The 21,315-nt window shown below is 39.5% G+C and overlaps 1 protein-coding gene across 1 annotated transcript; it reads left to right on the forward strand.

The window, feature by feature from the left end:
- The first annotated feature begins 284 nt into the window (after window positions 1-284).
- smc1b (structural maintenance of chromosomes 1B) lies at window positions 285-21,286 on the forward strand. The gene is made up of 25 exons (XM_041998221.1): window positions 285-457; window positions 849-1,037; window positions 1,716-1,828; window positions 3,185-3,388; window positions 5,700-5,938; window positions 6,076-6,331; window positions 6,530-6,670; window positions 6,839-6,921; window positions 8,316-8,523; window positions 10,104-10,289; window positions 10,373-10,564; window positions 11,921-12,067; window positions 12,238-12,375; window positions 12,516-12,632; window positions 14,890-14,996; window positions 15,132-15,273; window positions 15,476-15,621; window positions 15,837-15,990; window positions 16,117-16,215; window positions 16,301-16,457; window positions 18,711-18,865; window positions 19,193-19,344; window positions 20,083-20,152; window positions 20,483-20,593; window positions 20,667-21,286. The coding sequence occupies exons 1-25, from the start codon at window positions 349-351 to the stop codon at window positions 20,775-20,777; spliced, it is 3,726 nt and encodes a 1,241-aa protein (XP_041854155.1). The 5' UTR covers window positions 285-348; the 3' UTR covers window positions 20,778-21,286.
- Window positions 21,287-21,315: the final 29 nt, after the last annotated feature.

A 21,315-nucleotide genomic window follows, 5' to 3' on the forward strand; every position in this document is an offset into this window, starting at 1 on the left:
AACATTTTACAGAGACAAAAGCCTTCCCTGGAGTAAAAAATAAAGACCTTTGCCAGTACAAGGCTGTGTAATGAAAGCGGGACTAAGATATATTTATATATATATTTATGTTTTGACACCACTGTTTTAATACACTGATTCCAAACTTGTGATTTTCCTAAATTACTCGTTTATAGCAAAGTTTTTAACAGTGTTTTAATAGTATTATTGTTTGAATCCACTTGAGAATTATTATTATATTAAGAATCGGGTCTGCCTATATTTCCCGCCTCCGACGTTGTACTTAGAATTTCCGCCCCAATATTTAACAGAGAAACTGCTGGATGCAACTCAGTAAATCCGTTTAAGATGGGTTATCTTAAACAAATTGATATAGAAAACTTCAAGTCATGGCGCGGGAAGCAAGTTATTGGTCCATTTATGCGGTTTAACTGCATAATTGGACCAAATGGCTCTGGTAAGCAATCTTTAACTAGTTTACTTGCTAATTTTCTAGTTAGCTAACTGTAGTTGCTAAAACCGCTAGCTTGTTTAAAACAACATGAAAATCGTTGCCGCTGTGGAAGTACACGGTTTATACTGAAGGACCCGCTAAACCAACACGTTTTATATTCTCAGCTATATAAAAGGGTTGATCAGAGTCCAATAAGTGTTGGAGTTAAAACAACCTGACATACCATTTTACTTAATTAAAAATCAGACTAGAATATCAACTAGCTTACTTTTCGTTTGCTAGGATTAGCTTGATAGTATTTTTTGGATAAACTGTTAAAGAAAATATTTAAAACATTCGATTGTAACTAGAAGAATAGCTTTAAAATATGCACTGAAAATGTAAAACACACTAGGTAAGTCCAATGTGATGGATGCTCTGAGCTTCGCCATGGGGGAGCGGGCTGCTAACCTAAGAGTGAAGCATTTGAGAGAGCTGATCTATGGAGCCCACATCGGTCAGCCAGTGTCCGCCACCGCCCGTGTGGCTCTGCTGTACTGCAGCGATGAGGACCAGGAGACGGTCTTCTGTCGGATAATCACTGGTCAGTGTAACAATCCTCCATATTTATCTTAAGATTTCTGTGAAATACCTTTAAAACAATAATTACACATGGAAAAAACACTGTTAACGTAAGATACGGTGATTTAAACGTGTTTATAATGTGAAGTTAATGAACTTTTTTTATAATCTAGCCCAGAACACGGTTGCCACCATATATTAACTGCAGTTAAGTCAAGTCAGAAACATCCTAAACCTCCTAAACGTGATCTAATCTTTACATTCACCTTTTAACAAATTATTGTGAGTGTGATCCTAAAAAAAAGATGTAATTACGATCATAATACATGCTAGTTAAGCTGTTACCTCAACAGAAAACTTCACCTGTTTATAGAGCATTTGTTACATTAAGTCATGGTGTCTTATGTCTGAGATTAATAGATTTAATAGTGAATCTTAAAGCGTTCAGATCAGTATAATCTTAATTCGACTGTAATGCTTAATCAAAATTAAATTGGGGGGTTGACAACTGACAAAACCTATAAAGGACTGCCAGGGTGAAAGCCCTCTCTGATAGGATTTTATTTATGCTATTCATAAAATAAAAATGATGATGATGAATACAGTTGTCTCAGCGGATATCACTTTGCTTGGCATGCTTGTGGTTGAATTGTCTTAAAATATGTGTTGAATATTTTCAACTGTTCACTGTATTTTTTAGGGGATTCCTCTGAATATCGCATCAATGGTGTTCGTATTGCGTCTGCTGCGTACACTGAGGAGCTTGAGAAGATTGGCATTGTGACCAAAGCTCAGAACTGTCTGGTGTTCCAGGTAAATTGCAACACCACTGCACCTAAAATCCATCCTCTGCACCTATTTTATCATAGTCAGGTTCATGGGCAACAAGGGCGGCCAGTCACAACCTGGAGAGTTCATCAGTCTAATAATAATACATTTTATTTAAAAGGTTCTTTCAAAACCAACAAGAGCCCTGTACAATCAAAGCACAGAGCATTAAGCATAAAATTCCGATGACGAACAGGAAGATAAAAGAAAATAATATAAAAAAGCAGTTCTTTCAAAGGGGTAACAAGAAGGATGGGTAGCTCGAGCCATGTATTAAAGGAGAATAATGCACCCCCCTCATTATGCTGAAATACAGTATATACTGTACACTTGAAAACAAAACTGTGTTTCCTACATCAGTTTCCAACATGCACCTTACATATAAGCTAAATAAACAGGTGAAGTGAGTCTCTGCAACCATTATTCTGCAGGGCTGATTATAGCAGATGTTTGAAGGTGAAATTGTGTTTCCTACATCGAAACTGGTTTATTTTGACTTGACAGTGTAAGTTTGATACATTTAACTATAGACGGTTAATAAACAGGGATATAAATCTCAATGAATTTTAAATTGACACAGTAGTTTGTTCTTTAAAATAACGTTGTTTTTCTAATTAACATTCATGTTTCAAACAAACGTGTGATTACTACAGTATGTTTTAGCATGTAGAGTATTCTGTATACTTAAAACAGGTTGATTTATGAGACCTCATGTCTCAGTGAGATTTACCTTTATAAATAGAGGTGAAAAAAAAAAATCAGAAACGTCATTCATCATTGTTTATCACTCAGCCATCTTTTCTCTGCTTTGAGCACGGCCTGAAAGTACAGGAGCTTCTTTCCTGTTCCATACTGACATCCCTCCCCTAGCCAACAGAGGCAGACAACAGTGTACACTCATGCAACAGACAAAATCCAAGTAGGTTCATGGTAAAAATGTAAACTCAGCCTACATTTAGACTGGGAGCCTGCTTGGTGTGGGACGCTACAACAGTATCATTATACATAATGATAGTGTATCCTCCTAATGTATCATTAAAGACAACTATGAATTTTCATGAAATGAATTTTGCTGTATTTCAGTGGATAAATAGAAAAACCCTTATTCAATAAGATCGACTAAAAAGTTTACAGAATACGTTTTGTGGTTCAAGTATTCGGTGCAGTGTATATGAGAAATAAATTAACATAGTTTAAAAGATTATTGAAATGATGCTATAACCAGTTACAATCCCTAGAAATAATTTTAAAAAGCACAAACGGTGACCTATTATGTCTTTAACAAATGTACGAGTGATCATGGGCTAAGAAAATGACTTCTGATCATGTGCTCCTCACTAGGGGGCAGTGGAGTCCATCTGCATGAAGGACCCAAAGGAAAGGACCAAGATGCTGGAGTATATCAGCCAGTCTAAGGAGTATGCTGTGGAATACAACAGGAAGAGAGATGCAATGCTAAAAGCTAAAGAAGACACTCAGTTTCACTTCAACAAGAAAAAATCTGCCACTGTAGAGAAGAGGCAGATGTCCCAGGAAAAAATAGAGGTAAAGCAACAACAATGGTGTTAAAGTCTTTGTGTTTATGCTGCTGTAGATCTCATTATCATCTATAAAATCAGCAGACATGTCAGCTCTATTAATAATCAACTTGAGAGAAGATACAGTAAGTTTCTTAAAGAGACCAGGTGGCTCTAATTAGATTTTGTTACCAATCTGATTAAATCGAATGAAAATATCTCCTGAACTTATTCCAAATTATTCCTGCTTAGCTTTTTGCTAAAAATGTAACTTTAGCAGTCACTGGTAGCATGTAGTACACGCTGTAGTACACGCATTGTTTACTTTTTTCAGGATTTTCAGGTTTTTTTTTGTGTGTGTGCATGTGTTGTGACTGAAAATGGCAGATTTTTGTGGAAACTTAAGTGAAAGTTGCAACATAGGTTGTTGTAGTTTTTAGGGGTTCTTTTCTTACAAAAGAACATAAATTTAGTTAAAGTATTATTTATTATATTCCAACATTTTCACCATTCAGCAGAGTGCTGTTAAAGCTGCAACTTGTTCAAACAGACAGCACAAAATAAAAAAATCTGTGGATCCTATGGACTTATCATGATGATTTTACCTTATCTGTTCAAGTTTTCCACACATTTTCTGGCTGTGTTTTGTGGTATAAAATGTTTGGCAACTTTTGCTTGTCCACCACAATATGGCACACAGTACAAAACAGCTTTTCTCAGTTTTCATGGTTAACAACTTAGAAAGTAGTTTTAGGTTCTGGGGTCTTTATCAGACAACTGGTTGGCAGGAAAGAGAAAAAGAGGGTGTGACATGCATGTTGTGGACATATAAATAATCAGCTGTTGATAAATTCAAAATATTCTAAATCACCTGCTCGTGCATGTTCATTCTCATCTGCATTCAGAAACGTCCCCACTCAGCTGTATATGGTAACCACACATCCTTTCAGAAGTCATGTTTTGCCTTGGAGTAAATGAGAGGAGGAAAGAACTCGTTTCTGATTAGTTTGAAGACAACCAAACATCTCTGTTTAGTTCACTCATTTAAGTTCAGTTGACATTTATTTACAAAAATGAATTTAAAGCTGCATGGTGGTGTGGTGTTTAGCACCACAGCCTAACTGCAAGAAGGTTGCTGGTTTGAGCCTTGGCTGGGGGGAGGTTTGTACCTGGGGGGGTGGTGGCCTTTCTGTGTGGAGTTTGCATGTTCTCCACGTGTATGCATGTGTTCTCTCTGGCTTCCTTCTAAAGACATGCATGTTAAGATAATTGGTCACTCTAAATTCTCCCTAGGAGTGAGTGTGTGTGAATGGCCGTGTGTCTCTCTTTGTTGGCCCTGCGATGGACTGGTGACCTGTCTGTGGTGTACCCTGCCTCTCACCTGCTAAAATGCTGGGATAGGCTCCAGCTTCCCTTAATGGACGAAGCAGTACAGATAACGAATTAATTTAAAACTCACTTTCAAATGTTTTAAGCGCATGAGATAAATATGATTTCACAACTGAAACAATATACTGTGTAAAAAATGTGAACTAACAAAATAAATACACACTGCAGAGAAATATGACTGCAGTAAAGATTTGGCATCGAGGACAGATCTCTGTTACAAATGTTTAAAGTGAGAGAGCTTGTTAAATTGTCTCATATCAAATTGTATAAAAAAAAGAAAAAGACAGAAAAGAGGTTGCCATAGAAATGAGCCATGTCTGCAGCTGGAGGAGGACAAACATAACAGCATGTCTACTCCTGGATGATTCTGTGAAGCTCTTTGGTTAGCCTCAGTTGATTTTACATCTTCTGTAGAAATGAAGACACGTGATTTGATGTTATTTACACACACATTCGGAGCATCATTGCAGCACTATAATTTGATTTCTGTCTGATTTTGTATTAAGAGAAATACAGTAAATCTATATTTGTCCAGTAAGAAGACTGCATGCGGCATGGATGGTGTAATGCAGCTTAGTGATGGTCAGGGAATGTTCCTTCTGGCAAAGTTGTGTTAAAGTTGCGGTGATTGGACAAAATTGCAAGGACGTGCAGAAATTTGAAGGAACTGCTGAATTTGTTTTAATAGTTGCGATCGAAACATAGTGAAGTCTTGGTGGGACGACTTTTTTCACTTTTGGAGACAAAGTCATTCAAATTTACTAAATGTTATTATTTTTTTACAGATGCAAACATTTGAGTTTCCATCTTTTCCTGTACTTTTTTTTTTTTATGATTATCAGTCTCTGCTTTATTACTGCTTCACAACATGCCCACCACTGCTGAAATTTATCCTGTGTCACTAGCCTGATTCAGCTTCTCTTTCTTCCTTCTGCCCACCCTTTTTCCAGGCCCAGAGATACCAGGGATTGTTGGATGAACTTCACCAAAACCAACTACAGCTGAGCCTTGCTGAGCTTTACCACAATGAGAGGAGCATCGGTGGCATCAGTGACACATTGAAGGAGAAGCAGCTCGCTGCAGCAGCTAAAAACAATGACATGCTCAACTGGGAGCAGACGGTTAAAGCCCAAAAGAAAGAACATGGCCGCCTCACCAGAGAGCAGCTGCACATTGAGAAGGAGATCCGGTGTGTTTGTCTTTGTGTGTGGGGGCTTTTTAACTGTTACACAAAGCACGTTTTCATTTCACAGCTGTAAATAAACTGTGTCAGAATATCTGTATTTAAACCAGAATGTTCTGGTCTACTTTGACTCTGTTGCACAGTGGTCAGGAACGCATCATTTCCCAGTCTAAGTCTCAGTACATCAAGGCCAGAGTGAACATTTCTCATCACAAGAAAAAGGTTGAAGAGATCCGTGATACCGTGAAGAAGAGTCAGAAGCTGGTGGTTAAAAAAGAGCGGGAGCTGGCAGAAGGTCGGCAGGAAATCGCTGAGCTGCAGAGGACTTTGAAGAACTATGAGAAGCAGGCCCAGGAAGAGAGAGCTGCAAGGAGAGACATTGAGCTGGACAAGGATCAGGTGATGTTATGTATGCTCTTAAAGGATGAAATACACTCATGTTTAAATAGAAGGTTCTGTTTTTTGTTCTTATTTTTTCCTGTAAGTTTTTATTTAGTTTCGCATTAATCATCAAGTATCTTGAATCTGCAGATACTTTGAAAGCATAATTGAAAACAAACAATATTTGTATCACACTTTTGCTCATATTTCTATCAGTCAGAGAAATATAAAGAGCTGAAGGAGTTGGCCCGGAAACAGGGCGCTGTCCTGAGCCAGCAGGCAGAGAAGCTGCATTGGGAAGTGAGAGCAGAAGGTGAAAAGATGACTTTGGACCAGCACAGAAAGCAGGAAGTGGAGGTGTGGTACACATTTCTGTTAACACTGTGCATGTGTTTTCAGCTTAGATAGAGATTTAACATCTGCTGAAAACACATGCACTTTCTTACCTACATTTCATGCAACAGAATCTGTAATTAATAAATTCTAAAATACACTGTGCTGCACCTGGATTATCCTTTCTTGTAGGTTGCCATCCGAAACAGCCAAACTCATCTGGGAGATTTGACAGTTAGAGCAGAGAAGCTGGAGGAGTACACCAAGACCTGCAAGTAAGTCAGAAATACTGTCAGCCACAGTCATGGTAGCTGCTCTGATTGCCTATTGTCAAGCCCGGCTCGTGAGGGTTTGACAAGAAGGAAGCGGGACAACAAGGGATGCCAATTAAAGTATAATTTATTAAGAAAAGTGACCAAAGTAAATAAACGGAGATTGACAGTGTATCCTATGTGTATAATCTGTAGCATCAGTAGTGTATGGGAGTGTTGGTTGTGGGAGGGTGTTGTGTGTGAAAGCTAAAGTGGACAAACTAATGAGTGCACAAACAAAGGAACCGGAGCGCTGCAGGCGTGTAGCCTGGCGCAAGCCGAGAGCCTAAAGCCAGAGCGCAAGGTGTGAACGGCCTGGTATTTAATCCCAAGCGGGCCACGCCCCCGCCAGGTAGCGCGGGAGGACTGGATCAGCAGACTGGCCACCTGAGAAGAGGAGGACAGAGGCGGAGAGAGGAGGAGGCAGAGCAGGAGACAGAGCTGGAAGCAAAAGTTAAAGCCCCCATGAAACAGACAAAATACAGCCTGCTCTGGGGTTGTCACACTATTGAGACTCTGCTGATGTGCACAGCGTTCTGTTTAAAGGTACAGAGTGTAAGAATTACTGATGACTAGTGGTAAAGATGGGAATAACAAGTTGTGAATGGATGGTGAAAATTCTTCCAGATATAAGTGGATCCACCGGCCACAAGTGCAGGAATAACTGCTACAGCTAACTACTGTTGGTGCCTTTTGAGGTGTTACTTATCCCAAACAGTAGAAGATCAAATGAAGCCGGTACTGCAGTTTTAAAGCTCATAAGGTTGTCAGTTCACACACAGTTGTTCCTTTCAGAGACATCATAGTAAAATGGTGACACAAATATGGCAGCTGCCATGTATGAAGTCCCACAGTAGGTGGCTACAGATGGAATACCAGGAGTAGCAATAGAAACACAGTTTTTAATGATATATTACATTTTTCTGTCATCGACCTTTGATCTTGGTACACATCTTTAAAGTCGTGGAAGGATTGGTACCTCCATAAATTATCCTTCAAATAATAATGCAATAAAATTACTCCTTTTGAATATTTCTGTCATGGTGGCGATGTGGACGAAGGACCCGCTTGAATGATGGGGCCGGAGGCAGGTGGATGTGAGAAGAGATGATTCTGCTGAGTCTTTCCTCCAAAGATGTTTGATGTCCTTGTGTTTATATGGCACATACAGTCCGTGAGGGTTGCACATTTTGGGGCTGTATGTGTTTTAATGGCAGATTGGTGCAGATGACAAACTGAACGTCCCACAGGCCTTACGCAATAGCACATGCTGCTGCCCTGAATTCAGCTGTAGAACAAGCTGTTGTACAGTAACATCTAAAAGCTAGCTTCTTAACCTAACTTAAATAAATGCTAAGGTCTTCCCTGGAGGAGTGCCGTCAGCTGGAGAAGAACCTGAGTGCAGAGCTTGAGCGGGTCTGTCAGCGTAGCCAGGAGGTGAACCAGGAGCTGGGCCAGGTGATGGAGGAGCTGGGGAACGCTCGTCTGTACAGCCACGAGAGCAAACGCCAACTGCAGCGCAGAGAACTGCTCGAGAAGCTCCGCAGACTCTTTCCTGAAACTGTGGTAAGACACAGACAATAATGTGTGTGAATAATACCTTCAACTTCTGCTTATTCAGTCTGCTGCAATGCATCTGGCCCTCTTTTGGACTTGGGCGGTGTAGATGGAGTCCAGATCTGGTAGATGCCGGTCGACAATCCTCTGAGCTGTCCTCACCAACTCAGGCTAAGTTCCTTTTGTCCTGTGCTGTACAGCTGCCATACCACACCGCCACACTGAGACACAGGATGCTCTCAATGGTGGCTCTGTAAAAGTTAGTCCCATCCGCTTCACCTACCTGAAAAAGAAGATCCAACGAGGCCTTCTTCACCAGATGTGATGTGTTCACACTCCAGGAGAGGTCAGAGGAAATGTGGATGCTCAGGAACTTAATGCTGTCCACATGCTCCGCTGCCTCTCCGTGTATGCAGAGAGGATCTCAGTCCTCTTGGACCTCCTGTAATCTACTACGACCTCCCTTGTTGATGTTAAGAACCAGATTGGAAACTGTTTTGTGGTCAGATCATATAGGTGAGGCAGTGCTAATAAAAAAGGGATACCAAACAATGCTTAACATTTTTTATACGGCATATAAAGGCAGAATAAAAAAAATATATGAAAAAAAAGGCCAAAACAGGCCCAAAAGGGTTAAAATAATACAATTATATGAATTAATTGTGCAGATCCAACAAAACAAAATTAAGTATTCAACAGAAGTATAATTTATTCATGTTTACCCACAACTGGTGTCGGGTTTGGAAAAGAAAAACACAGAGCAAACTGGATTTGTTAGAATAAAACGTAAACTTGTAAAAAAAAACAAAAAAAAACTCCATAATAGAAAAACAGTTAATACTTTTACATGAGATCATTTTTTTTATTTCAGTTTTTTCTTTATGTTTAATAGAACACGTTCTGGCGCTTCTGGACTGATTACCTGTGTCCTCTTCATCATGCTTCTCATATTTTAGCATCATCAGACCAAGACGACTCATGGTATAATATCAGTGTTAGATTAATTTTTCACATTTTTCTAAAATTTAGTTGAATATCCTTCACTTGTTATTTTAATTGGCTGAATAGCTCAGTTGGCAAAGCATTCGTCTTCCCCATGGAAGACCTGAATCCAGTATAAGGCAATATAATCTTCCTGTCTGAGTCCTTAGGCTATACTCATACCACGAAGTTATACTGTCATCCACCCAAACAAGTGCTGATAAACCAAAGCACTAAAATAAACTAAAGTAGTTGAGGTTAAGATATCATTAAATGGTATTTATGATTATTACACTTAGTTTTTTTTGGATCAGCACATCTGAGCCATAGTAATTAACAGAGTAACTCATCAAGTTGACCATACAGGTACTTGTATTTGGTTCAGTCAACAAACGTCTTTCTCACTAAATTAAAGTATTTGATTTAGGTGGAAATTATTCCCTTAATTTTATAATGATCACCTAACATGATTTCTTTTTCAGTGTGCGGTAAAATTTCAAAGGATCATTTTTAAAAATTAGCCAATTATTTGTCAATATCCTCCATTCATTTCTCACTACTGTTAAGGTTCAGATCCGTTCATTAGATTTGTGTATTTTCTGTCCCAGTATGGCCGCCTGTGCGACCTGTGCAGTCCCATCCATAAGAAGTACCAGCTGGCGGTCACCAAGGTGTTTGGCAGCAACATGAATGCCATTGTGGTGACGACGGAGAAAGTGGCCCGTGACTGCATCATCTTCATCAAGGAGGAGCGAGGTGAACCAGAGACGTTTCTGCCCATCGACTACTTGGTTGTAAGTTGAAAGTGTTTCTCAGGCGAACAGACTTTCTGACATCTACCTGTGTAATAGGTAACTTATCACTGCTTTGTTCACAGGTAAATACCCTGAATGAACGACTGAGGGAAATTCCTGGTGCCAAGTTGGTGGTTGATGTTGTCCAGATTAATGCTGCTGCAGGCGCTGCCCAGCTGAAAAAGGTGGTTCAGTATGTCTGTGGCAACGCCTTGGTGTGTGAAACCATCAGAGACGCCAGGAGTGTGGCCTTCGACAGAGAGGAACGCTTAAGGGTAAAATTGCTTCTCACATGCATTAACCCTTAACGCTAGTGCTATCACTTATATTGTCAACAGTTTCTCAGGAATGGTAGTAATTCTGAGGTCAGTTGTGGTGGATAGCTTACCCTTTAGTTGCTCTACGGAGGTTTTCCAGGCATTTATATCCTGTCCCGGTTACAATCCAGCCACAGAGTGTAGTGTTTTGTCAGACTCTATTTGGTAAATCCACAATAAGTGATTTGTGATAAGACCATTATTTATCACACAATAATAAAAAAAAGATCACAATCATCACTGTGTTTTTAAAAGACTTCTATGTTGACCCAGAAGTTATGATGAAGCCACACCCTGTCAAACTTTTGACCAATTGGATTGCTTAAACTGATGGTCATGTCCAATCAGGAGCAGCCAAAGATCAACTAGTAAAAAGAAAAAGTCCTCTATGGCACATGGAATAAAGCATTTTTGATGTTGTGCCACCAAAATCGAGTTGAGTTAGAGTTGGATTTGTAAGGATAATCGATAAAGAGTAAATAACTGTAAATAGAAAAAAACAGCAGGAGGTAAAAAAAAGTCAAAATTTTTTGTCTCCTAAAAGCCAAGACTTGAGAGAATGATATGAAGATGAGAAAAGACTTGGTCACTGTTAATCTGTGTTGTTCCTACTAGGGCGGCAACGATTAGTCGACAATAAAACGAGTCTACAACAAACAACATCGTCTTCTTTTCCTCTCTTTGCTGAGAGTTGCACATGTGCAATAAAGTCCGCCAGGGGAAAAACATGGCAGGAAACAAAATGGCGGCAGAGGATGCAAAATGTCTTTGACTACTTCATGTTAAACTTACAAAATAAATTAAATACATGTGAGATTTGTAAAGTGGACCTTGGCTACCACGGATGAACATCTGCAATGCTCAAACATTTAAAGAGGAGGAAAGTCAGACTTACATAACAACCTGCAAGATTTAAAAGCTGAAAGTGAAATAAGTCGACTAAACGTTTTAATAGTCGCTGACTAATCAACCATCAGAATAGTCATTTGTTGCAGCCCTAATTCCTACAAAATACTGTCAGTAATAAATTGTGTTTTGTGTTTTTGGTTGGCCTTCATGCTGCTGTATCCATTGATAAACTCATTTTACATCACATTAGCATTTTAATCTGACTACTGAAAAAATAATGCCCATGTGTTGAATGTGCTTGAAAAGGTTGAGGTCTACATGCATAAAAAAAAAAAAACAGATGAACCAAAAATAGCAAAACATGGCTTGGAGTATTAAGAGTTAAAGAATGATAATTAAAAAAGGAGCAGCCAAATAATAGATTAAAGCTAAATCAGACATGTTAACGAGTTGTTTTGTCTACAGACAGTTACCCTGGATGGGACACTATTTAAAACTTCAGGTGTGATCTCGGGAGGTTCCAGTTATCTGCGGAGCAAAGCTCGCGCCTGGGATGAGAAGGACATGAAGCAGCTGAAGGAACGCAAGGATCAGTTGATGACTGAGTTGCGCGTGAGCTAATAGTCAATGCATGAAAATGACAGAAACTTAAAGTCTTGATTTAATTTATTTCTGCAAAAAAAAAATCTTTATTATAATTTTTATTGTTTATAATCTGTCAGAGTGCATGTTTATGGATAAATCATTTTTTGTCACATTGTTTTATCTGGCTTGTTTTGCAGGATTTGATAAGGCTGAAGAGGAAGGAGGCAGACTTAAAACAGGTCATTGCTGAAGCTCAGGGTGCTCAGACCCGCCTCAAATACTCCAAAACCGATTTGGAAAACCTTCAGAAAAAAACCATCCCAAGATGCCAAGCGGTACAGCTTCTGATCTCTGATCACATCAAGTTCAGTCAAATTCCAAAGCACAATAGAGAGTTTTACAAATGTGCAAAGGTGAACTGACATTTAACTGTTAGAACGTCTGTTATTTCTTCTGTCTTGCTGATTGATTTTAGGAGATCTCTCGTCTGGAGAGTGAACTGGCAAATCTGGACTATCAGATTCAGATGCAGCAGGAGAGTCTGGAGGCAAAGAATGAAGAAATGAAGAAGATTAAACAGCAGATTGACCAGGTGCTGCTGTCTGCACAGCTGTCACACCCTGTTACACCTTACTGACTGTTAGGGAAATTCTCCCCAACACAAGCACTGCAAAGCTAAACCTTTCAACACAAGAAGAACACAGAGCATTACTTCATGTATACAATTTTACTTGCAAGGAGTGTATGCACCACACGAGTTTCTTAGTGATTAAAATACAAACTGGTACAAAGTAGATACAAAGTAAATACCAAGTTAATTTCTAAAACTAATAAATGATTAGTTCAAAGTACAATATTGAATAAATATAAATCATGATGAAATATGATGAAAAAAATGATAATCCTTTTGATTTTCCTTACACTAACCTAGACCATATTTTCTCAGTTCACGTTTAAAAACTTGAATTAAGAAGACTAGAGCAGTACAAGGTAACAAACCTCAGCGTATGCTGAACAAGACAAATCTTGTGTTCAGACCCTGAGCTGTATTATATACAGAATGAATCACTTCTCAGCTGGGACATGGGCTGCTGCTGCTACAATGTTTATGCAGATTTATTCACAAGTTTTATGTAATTCTGCTAACAAACATATTTATTAACAATTTCATTCATTTAAAATGTCCAGCTAGAGATAGGCATCGCAACATTGCTGGTTCACTTAAACTGTGACTGCATGGTGTGTAACATCAGTTCACGCAGCAAACACTCTGGTGACTGTGGAGGCCGTTGGAGTACAGTGAACTCATCGTCATGTTCAAGAAACCAGCTGGAGACGATCTGAGCTTTGTGACATGGTGCACTATCCTGCTGGAAGTAGCCATCAGAGGATGCTACATTGCGGTCATAAAGGGATGGAAATGGTCAGCAACGGTTGTAGGTTGTGATGTTGCAGTAACATTTAAGAGGCCCAAAGTGTGTCAAGAAAATATTCCACACACTGTTACACCAACACCAGCCTGAGCTGTCGATTCAAACCAGTATTGATCCATGTTTTCATGCTTCCACCAAAATCTGAATGTTGCAGCTGAAATGGAGCCCAGACAACATTTTTCCACCTTTTATTGTCCAGTTTTGATGAGTCTGTTTGAATTGTAGCCTCAGCTTCCTGTTCTTAGCTGACAGAACCGACACCCAGTACATTATTCTGCTGCTGTAGCTCATCTACTTCAAGGTTGGCAGGGGTAATGGGAATCTGGCAAAACAAGCAGCCAATGATATTTTTCAGTGTTGATGTAGAATAACATACAGAAGTTTACCACATGCTACAGTCATGATGCAGATTTATAATTCTGTAAATGAGTGATGGTTAACTTTCTTTGTCAGACATGTCGCAATTTCATCCTTTGTCATACTGATAGAAGTAAAATTGGATGTATTGATCAGTGATGTTCTTCTATCTGACCTCAGCCTGCATCAGTTGCTGGCTTGACTGTGCTGAGGATTCCCAGTACACAACCTCTACTGGTTACTGATTAGTTGAGCGAAAGTATAGATCAGTGGTTAAAATGGTTATTTTAATCTTTTGCACATTTTAAAATGATGTAAATTTTTGTTTAGGAGCACTTTTGAAAAAAAGTGTTTTTAATATAGAAAAAGTTGTGGGTTCAACAGGACGTTAGTGTGGAAAAACGGTGTAATGTGTTCTGTTCAATAATATTGTGCTGAAATTACAGATCAATTATAAGGAACACCTTAAAAATGTCCAGGCTCAGGATTTTTTTTTTTTTTTGTGCCATCACCTCTGGGCTGGACGTGCTGTGTTCAGAGATGGTATTCTGCATGCTTTGATTGGAAACAGTGCTTATTTGAGTCCCTGTTGCCTTTATGTCACCAACCAGTTAACTATTGTCCTCTAACCTCTGACATCAACAAACCTTTTTGGTCCCGACGACTGCTGCCCACTGGATATTTTCTCTTTTTCAGACCATTCTCTGAAAACCCTGTGTGTGAAAAAAATCCCTGTAGATCAGCAGTTTGTGAAATACTCAGACCCAGGCCTGTCTGGCAGCAACAACTATGTTATGTTCAAAGTTACTTAAATCTCTTTCTTCCTTATTCTGATACTCAGACTGAGCTTCAGCAAGTCATTTTGACCATGTCTACATGGCGAAATGCACTGAGTTGCTGCCATGTGATTGGCTGATTAGATATTTGTGTGACCAGGTGTACCTAATTTAGTGACTGAGAGTGCACGTATCCCTATATAAAAATTTAATGTTAGATTATTAAAAAAAGTTCCTATGACTGGAAACTCTATGTATTTAACAGTACAGATGTTATGTTTAGATGGAGGACCTGGTGTTTTCTGACTTCTGTGCTGAGATCGGTGTGGACACCATCCGACAGTATGAACACGAGCACCTGAAACAGCAGACAGAGCATGACAAGAAACGGTACAACAAGCACAAACAACTTTGTTTCTGTGCTAAAGCAAACCTTCAGCTCTGGGAGCTTTGGGGAGCTTAGTACTCATATTTAAGTTCTGCTTATTTGTCTGCTCTAATACTTTAATACATCTCTCCCTTGAGGCTGGAGTTTGAAAGTCAGTATGTTCGCCTGAATGCACAACTTGAATATGAAGAGCACTGGCTGGAACAGGAGAGGAAGAAGCTTAGAAAAATGGAAGAAATCATCAGCAAGGATGAGAGAACTATGTCTGAGCAGAAAGAGGTAATCACTCATGCTGATATAAAACATTTTACTGCCATTAAGCTCTTTGTGTATTTTTCAATGAGCTATTTAAAAAGAAATGAAGATCATGGACTTTTCCGTGAAACATCAAAACATTCCAATAACTAAACAAACAAGTGGTGTTTGCAGTCTGCTTGGTTATTACAAACACTTTGAGCCCAGTGTTTCTGTTTACCTGTAGGAGGAGAAGAAGCAGCTGGAGGCAGTGGAGGAGGATCAGAAGAAGCTGCTGGATCTGAAAAACCAGCTGCTCTCTAAAAACAGCCAGGTGGCTGCTGAGAAAGCTGTGCTGAACCAGAAAACTCAAACCCTTCAGGAGATTAACAAGTAAAACTCATTCTTCCATCACTGTAGCAGTGCCATTTACACCTTCCTTTTGTTTTTAGAAGGTATGACTGTTTAGGATGATCAGTTATATTTTAACCACCAAACGGAGTTTCTGACACTACATAATAGATTCAACGTGTTCATCTGCGTCTCAAAGAAAGACATGAAGATAAATTGTAGCATAGGCTCTTTTATTCTGTCTTTATTTCTTCTAGAGAGCTGGTGAAGCTCCAGCGGGAGGTGATGTCTGCAGAGGCGGCCTTGGAGCAGAAACGCTTGGCGAGACACAACTTGCTGCTGGCGTGTAAAATCCAGGGCCTGCCCATCATCCTGCTGTCAGGGAGTCTGAATGAAATCAGTGAGGTGCAGGTAGGACACACTGATGCAACCACCTCATTCTGAAGGACCCCTAAAAACAAACGAGAACCTAAATAATCAGAATTTAAAAAGTAAGGAAATGAAAATAAAGTCTTGCCTGATGATGGACTTATGCAGCTGGATGTAGATTCGGAAAGCACGGCAGCATCTGTCGACATCTATGAGAGAGAGGCGCAGCTCATCATCGACTACTCCGAGCTGGAGGCAGATTTTACGGTGAGATATCAAATCAGGTCAAATCTTCGTCATTATTCTGTGTCAGTGTTCTTAATGTGCATGTAATGACAATCCCTGTGGACAGAGTCTGCAGGCTGAAGGGGAGATACAGAGTTACCTGGACCGGCTGAAGGAGTCAATCTCCTCTGTAGAAGGAGTCCTGCATCGCACCACGGCTCCCAACCTAAAGGCCCTGGAGAAAATGAGGGAGGTGAAGGAGAAATTACAGGGAGTGATGGAAGGTATTTTGCTTCATTTACCCATCACCGTAGTAAAGTATGAGATGCATTACGTCTTAAAATGGATTAAGTATTTGTTGGTTTTGTTCATGTCAAAACGTCATCAGTGTTAAAGCGACTCCACTAAATAAACAGGAAATTCAAAAGTTGAACTTTTTCTGCTTGGCACAGCATGATGAGCAGCTTTCCTCCAGGATTTGTTGAAATTTGGGGGGAGGGCTTTGCGTGTGCTTTGCAAATTCTTGGCTTTTAAAGACATGGCCTTGCCGCGGACCACGATTCATGTTAAATATAAAATAAGCGCGTCAGTTGTTCATTGCACGTAAAGACACAGCGTACAGTGTAGCTGTCAGATTAAATTTAAATTATTTAGACATCACGTGTGTTGCTGTAGTGGGTATATTACCTGTTACAGCTACAGAGGTGAATACATGATTCAGCATTGCTGATTTAAGGTTGCTGATATTCACATCCCGTTTATTAAGAATATTATGCAAGTTATATGTGTAAAAACCCAAACTGATGAGTCAAAACTAATTATGATGTAAGAAACACAAATGTACTGTCTGTATTTGTATTTCAGACTATCCTTATTTTTAAGTGTAATTTTATTGATTTCTTCATTATGATTAGATTAAATTAGATTAGATTAGATTAAACTGTTGCTCACTTTGGTTCGGTGCAGCGTCTACAGTGATGCGGACTCTGCATCGGTCTGTCGTGCTGAAGAAGGAGCTGAGCCAAAAGGCAAAGCTCTCGGTTTACCGATCGATCTACGTTCCTACCCTCACCTATGGTCACGAGCTGTGGGTAGTGACCGAAAGAACAAGATCGTGAATACAAGCGGCCTGTGATGGACCGAGCTGTCTCAGTTGTCAGGACTGACCTGACAACTGAGACACAAGGGTAAACTTAAAGTGGCTGATCTGCCCAAACAAAAGACACAAAGGGGTAACACACAAAAACCTAACTAAGCTAACAAAGGAAAACCCAATTTCCCACCTCTTGATGCTGGTGTGTGATCTGGTCCAATTATTTGGCTCCACCGCATGGCCACCTGCTGGTTCCCATGCCAAGGGACTGGAGCCACTGAAACAACTCAAAAGAAAATAAATTATAACACCACAAAATAACCCAAAATGTGCACCAGTTCTAGAATATATGTGATGTTACTTATTAAAATAAACAAATGTCCAACAGAATCATATAGTGCTCTGTAAATTAGATCCAATATGAAAACTATATATAAGTGTGTGTGCGTGTGTGTGTAGTACTGTCCACTGCAGGTTACCACTCAAGTGTGGCTGTAAATGCAGCCATCACACGGCCGAAATGAGTTTTCTCCGCAGGGTGGCCGGGCTCTCCCTTAGAGATATGGTGAGAAGCCTCCTGGATGCCTCCCTGGTGAGGTGTTCCGGGCACGTCCCACCAGGAAGAGGCCCCGGGGAAGACCCAGGACACGCTGGACGGACTACATCCCGCGGCTGGCCTGGGAACGCCTCAGGATCCCTCGGGATGAGCTGGTGAATGTGCCTAGGGCAGTTGCCCCCACGACCCGACTCCGGATAAGCGGCAGAAGATGGATGGACGGACGGACGGATGGATGGGCGGATGGATGGATGGATTGCTCACTTTGGGCAGGTTCCTTCAAGGAAATTGAGCACCCTGAATAAAGAGTTAAAATAAAACAACACTGAAGAAGACGCAGAGAAAAAAAACTACTGCACTTTTTAATTTTTCTCTCTGTCAGTGCGCTCAGGTTCAAAATTATTAAAATAAAACTAAAATATAAATATTGAGTTTATGTGCTACTATATGTGGCAGGAACTGCAGCAACCTTGTGACATCATTACCCAAAGTAAACAACAACAGTTATTTTTTTAAAGGTTTCTAAAAAACTGAACAGTATTTTTAAGGTGAGCTTTTTATAGCTCATCTAAGCTGGAGTTCCCTGTAAAGCACCGTATGTGAACTTTTGCATGACAACATAAATTTCTAACCTCTGTAAAAACAAAGCTGTTGGTCTCACAGATTTAGAGTTTTGCTTTAAGCAGCATTTTCCTGAGTTACACTTTAACTTCAGTAGACTGAATTGTGGCTTTAGATGTTTTTACTATAAGTGAGTTAATGAAGCGTCTTCTGCTCATATAAACAAAGTATCCCGGTGCCTAAACTTCTCCACAACGCTGCTGTTGGATATTCTTGTGTATAAATATAACTTAACCCGACTGATTAACCTTCCTCTTCCTCACTCAGCCTTTGATGCCAGCACTAGAGCAGCCAGGAAGTGCAGCAAGGAGTTTGAAGGAGTCAAAGCCCAGCGCTCCCACCACTTCAACCGGTGTTTCGAGCACGTGTGTGTCGTCATCGATCAGATCTATAAACGAATATGCAGGAACAGCAGCGCCCAGGTAAGACAGCAGAGTTAGTTTATTTTTCTCAGTTTATCGACACTGAGGTCTCATTTTTATAAAAAAGTTAGAAAGACTTAACTGTAACTAGTCAGTAAGTTTAATCAGGGAATCTATAAGTTAATGTGAAGCAACAAGCTCTCTGGAGCCAGTGGCCAGATCTACTTGTATAACCAGATAAACACATTAAAGTAAGTTGTAAAGAGTTCATTATTCTGTCATTAATTTTTAATTGTCTTTGAGCATTTAAGAAGATGTCATGAATTATGATTTATTAGATGACAAACTCCTTTACAAAAATACTAAAATTGACTCTACATCTACCAGGCCATTCTGAGTGCGGAGATTTCAGACGAGCCGTATTTGGGTGGCATCAACTACAACTGTGTTGCGCCAGGGAAACGCTTCATGTCCATGGACAATCTGTCTGGTGGAGAAAAGGCCATCGCTGCTCTGGCTTTGCTGTTCGCCATTCACAGGTAACACTGGACTAAGTACTTTAGAATTACAGTAGACACTGGAAATTTACAGAAAATGAACGAAACCGCTAATTATGTGCTTTTAAATTTTTGATTTTCCTAATTATGTAATCACTTGGGAATTAAATGAAAAACAGTTTATACTCACTGGACACTTTATTAGGTACAATCATACATACATTATTTGCTAGTTTCCAATGAATGTTTCCAACACCCTGTTGAATCTGTGCCATTAAGAATGAACCATTTAACACTAACATGTTTGATACGTTCTTTTTCTGAGACCTTTTGCCTCATTTTATGGTGAAAGCTTTACTCAAACCTGGTTGGATACTGCCTGAGACCTGTCTTCTGCCCCCTGGTGGATACTTTTTGCACTACAATCATTTTGAAGTTACAGGAATAAACGGTACACATGGGGAAATAAATTTTTTTGTGATCAGTTCATTACCATTTTTTTTCTAATAAAGACTTCAGGTTAGAAAAAAAATCTATTTTCTGCCCATTAGTTTTTAGGTCAGGCTCTAAAGAGTTAAGGCATTTTTAAAGGGAAAAAGGGGTCCAGCCCAGTACCAGCCAAGTGTACCTAATAAAGTAGCCGGTGAGAATTTGCCTCCACTCAGTAAAAATTCTTTATAAGCAATTATCCTGTTAATTAATTAAAAACTGTAGCTCAGACATATTTCTGGATTAGTGTTTGTGCGGATTTGCAACTGATGTTTGAGTTATTCCTCTCAGCTTCCGCCCAGCTCCTTTCTTCATCCTGGATGAGGTGGATGCGGCACTGGACAACACCAACATTGGCAAGGCAAGAATCCAGCTGTGCTCAAGGTTTTTCTGCTAGTAAACAGCGCTGTGGCTAAAGCATTGATCAAATAGTTTTCATCAATAAATTGGTTGTAGGCTTTGTTTTTAGCTAACAGATTCATTAAGAAGCAGCTGTCAGATTTTTTCTTTTAAGAAAAAGGGAATTACAGTATCCACTACTATCACATCGTTTTCACTCATAATAAAATATCTTGCCCCTTACAGGTTGACTTGTAAAACTAAAGTTTTAAAAATAAGAGAGAGCAAATACACTGTTCATGTGGACATTCAACAATGAGGTATGTTGTATTTTGGTGAATCTTTTCTGCAGGTGACCAGCTTCCTCAGAGAGGAGTCCAGAGAGAACATGCAGATCATCGTCATCTCACTGAAGGAGGAGTTTTTCTCCAAGGCCGATGCTCTGCATGGAGTCTATTCAGATGTAGGAAGCTATAACAAGTTTTACATACTTAATTCATGTCAGTACATTTTCTGAGTTTATCTCCTCCTCACAGTTCGATGGATTCATGTTCAGCCGCATCCTGTCGCTAGACCTGCGTCCCTACCCTCTGGCTGAAGAAGAGAATGCTGATAGAGAGAGTGCAGCAGATAGAGGACAGGAGTAGTGTAGCCTGGAATCACCTGCATGAGGCCAAAATTAGTTTGTTTCCTGTTCATTTTACGTTTTTTTTTTTGCCATTGTTCTTAGTGTTTTTATCTCTGGAGTAGTTGTCAGGATAAAGTAAGTTGTCTAAAATGCTAAAGGAAGACCACTGTGTTCTGCAGTTGGCAGTTTATTAGTTAACTGAGTTTTCTTTTTTACTGTTTTGGATTAAATTTCAGTCTCAAGATATTTACTAGATACTTCATTGGATTTTCAAGCTCGTTTAAAGCTACTTTTGTGGATTGATTTCTCTAAATGTAAAAATTCTGGACAGTTTATACAGTAACAGAAAAAAAGCTTAAAATTTGACCACAAATTCAAAAGAACATGTTTTTGTTTTGTATGTTGGTTTTCCATGGGATGTCTTAAAAGTTGTTTAATGTTGGTATTTTAACGTGCTTTTATATGGGCTGTTTTGTGTGCAGTTAATGTTTTTAAGCATGCTTTATGTTTATTAAAAATATACAGCTGAAAAAACTGCTTTTTTTATGTGGAAGTCA

The sequence above is a fragment of the Melanotaenia boesemani genome, chromosome 10, assembly GCF_017639745.1.
Source record: "Melanotaenia boesemani isolate fMelBoe1 chromosome 10, fMelBoe1.pri, whole genome shotgun sequence".
NCBI lineage: Eukaryota > Metazoa > Chordata > Actinopteri > Atheriniformes > Melanotaeniidae > Melanotaenia > Melanotaenia boesemani.